The following is a 2411-nucleotide window of genomic DNA, read 5'->3' as shown; positions in this document are numbered from 1 at the left end:
TAAGGATAGAGGTAACCGAGAGTGGAGCACGCGGAGACACAAAGATGATTCCCGTAGTTCCTTCTTTTTGACAGGAAGTACGTCTACGTTTGGAGGAGTGTGGTCGCTACGAAAGCCAGACCAATGCCACAAAGGCTTCACTCAGGTCTCCTACGAGCAATGCCACGAAGTTCTAGCCCACTTCCACTAAGGGATTTCCTCGAGGCGGAAACCGGGCCTTTACAAGGCTCTTGGGGCACACATCCACAACCAAATTGGAGGCAACCACAAACAACTAGGGTTTCCAAAAGAGGAACACTAGCATGGGGCCCCTCAAGCATATGAGGGGGAAATGCAAATCGCTTCAGTGAAGATGTAGATGGGGGTCTTCTCCTTCGATTCTCCAAAGATCAAGAGCTTTGGATGGTTGGAGGAGGAGATCTTGTGATTCTTATGTTTCTTGAGGTGACTCTAATGGTGGATGAACTTGGGATGATTGAGCAACTTGAGCTGGAAGAAGAAGGGGGTATTTATACACCCCACCAATTGTAGCCGTTGCTGAATATTGGGGCCGGAAATTCCGGTGTAAGTCGGGGCCGGAATTTCAGCCCCTTCGAAGCAAATGTCTAGGCAAAAATCCGGGAGGGTATACTGAGAGCCTGGACCTCGGGTCCTTAGCGAAATTTGGGGGGCCGGACATTGTGAAAATGTCCGGGCCGAAATTTCCGGCCCCCGGAATTTCCGGCCCTTCGACAGAAATGTCCGGGCAAATTTCCGGGGGGGCATCCAGGGGCTCTGGACCTTAAGTCCTTAGCGAAAAAATGGGGACCGGAAATTGTCAAAATTTCCGGCCTGGAAATTCCAGCCACCTTCCTTTCTACTTCCTTTTCATCCACGACTTTTCCCTTTATAATACTTCTTACCTCAAACTCTAATGTAGATCAAATCTGCACACTAAGCCACATTAGATCATCACATATGTTGTCATCAAACACACAAACATAATTATGGAGAGATGTTCTTTCAACTTGTCGCGCACGCGCTGCTCCAGCGGGACGGGCTTCCGGGAGACCATCAGCGCGGACGAGCGCCACGTGCGGGGCTCCTTCCAGTTCCGCCCCGAGACGCGCCAGGCGATGACGCCGCCGTAGGTGGGCTGCCCGAAGCTGGCCGGCTTGGAAGGGTCGGAGAGGGAGGGGACGACGCAGAGCTTGGATGGGCGGGGGACCTCGGCGTCGACGTCCATGGACTCGGCGGCAGCCTCCTCCTCCTCCTTCTCCCGGCGCTTGCGCTTGCCGCGCGCGCCGCCGAGGCCCTCATCGAGGTAGCGGAAATCGATGTGCAAAGCCATGGGGGTGGTAAGCTAGGGTTTCGCCGTCTTTTTTTTAGGGCGAGAAAGAGAAAGACCAACTGGAGGCGGAAGGGGTGGGTTTTGTTAGGGTTTCAGCGGCGGATGGCGGCACTACGGCAGCGGGTTGGACGGGCCAGTGTTCGTGAGAATATGGGCCGGCCCAGTAAACTTTTCCCATATTGGTGGTTCTATTTTTTTTTTCTTATGAAAGACTCTTTTGTCTACAGTGCACAACAGCGAGCATCAGAGTATGTGAGACCCTAAAAAGGTACTACCTCCGTTCTAATGAATAATTTGGTCAAATTATTGGTACTTTAAAAAAATATAAATCTTGCTCATTGGAACAGAGGTAGTATGATACTAGCTGTGTTGAAGGTTTACTATCTACAACTAGTTGAATGCCCGTGCTTCGCTACGGCTTAATAAATTTATCTAATTGGTAAAATTCATATGCATGGAACTAAAAGACACAATTCAACTCCCCTCCCTATCCCTAGCCGTCACCCCCCCTCCCGCCGCCGCCGGATCGCAGCAGGGCAAATCCCGTAAAGGGGAATGATGGTGGTGGCGGGATGTCCCTCTGCCGTGGCTCGGAGGTGTGGCTTCACCGGAGGATCGTGAGTGGGCGCCTCGGGACGGCGTGTGCTTGGCCATGGCGCTGGTCAGGCAGAGATGTGGCCTCCTCCACCTTCCATAGAGAGGGGAGATGATGGTACAACTTCTGAAGCGGGTGAGGATGCCACTATCGATGGCGGCGCCCGTGGGTGTTGTATTCTTCGGTGGAGGCGATGGTGGGGGCGGATCTCGCCCCATTGTTTCTGGCGGAAACCTCAGATCCGGGGGAGAACACCATTGCTGGCCGACGCCCGTGGGCATCGTGGCCCTCGTGGGAGGCGTTGTGGGGGGCTCCTGGATTGGATAATGGTAACGGCTGTTTCGCCACCCCTATGGGGGAATCATCTTTGGACACATTCATCAGCTGGACGGACGGGTGGACGACTTGGTGGATGTGTGTCAGACTCCGCATGTTTCTCGCGCGGGGACCAAGGTGGAGCAGCGTGACATCTACCATCTACGACGA

General features: G+C 53.7%; 1 protein-coding gene across 1 annotated transcript; it reads right to left on the bottom strand.

The window, feature by feature from the left end:
* Window positions 1-943: 943 nt before the first annotated feature.
* On the bottom strand, window positions 944-1330 carry LOC124690391. The gene has a single exon (XM_047223779.1). The coding sequence runs from the start codon at window positions 1328-1330 to the stop codon at window positions 944-946; it is 387 nt and encodes a 128-aa protein (XP_047079735.1).
* Between the last annotated feature and the right edge of the window lie 1081 nt (window positions 1331-2411).

This window comes from Lolium rigidum, chromosome 2 (assembly GCF_022539505.1).
Source record: "Lolium rigidum isolate FL_2022 chromosome 2, APGP_CSIRO_Lrig_0.1, whole genome shotgun sequence".
Taxonomy (NCBI): domain Eukaryota; kingdom Viridiplantae; phylum Streptophyta; class Magnoliopsida; order Poales; family Poaceae; genus Lolium; species Lolium rigidum.
Note: the sequence above shows the minus strand (reverse complement) of the source record. Positions and strands in the feature narration are given on the sequence as shown.

Excerpts from the sequence above, each read along its gene's own strand:
- LOC124690391 (XM_047223779.1), bottom strand. The coding sequence starts at position 1,330 with ATGGCTTTGCACATCGATTTCCGCTACCTCGATGAGGGCCTCGGCGGC.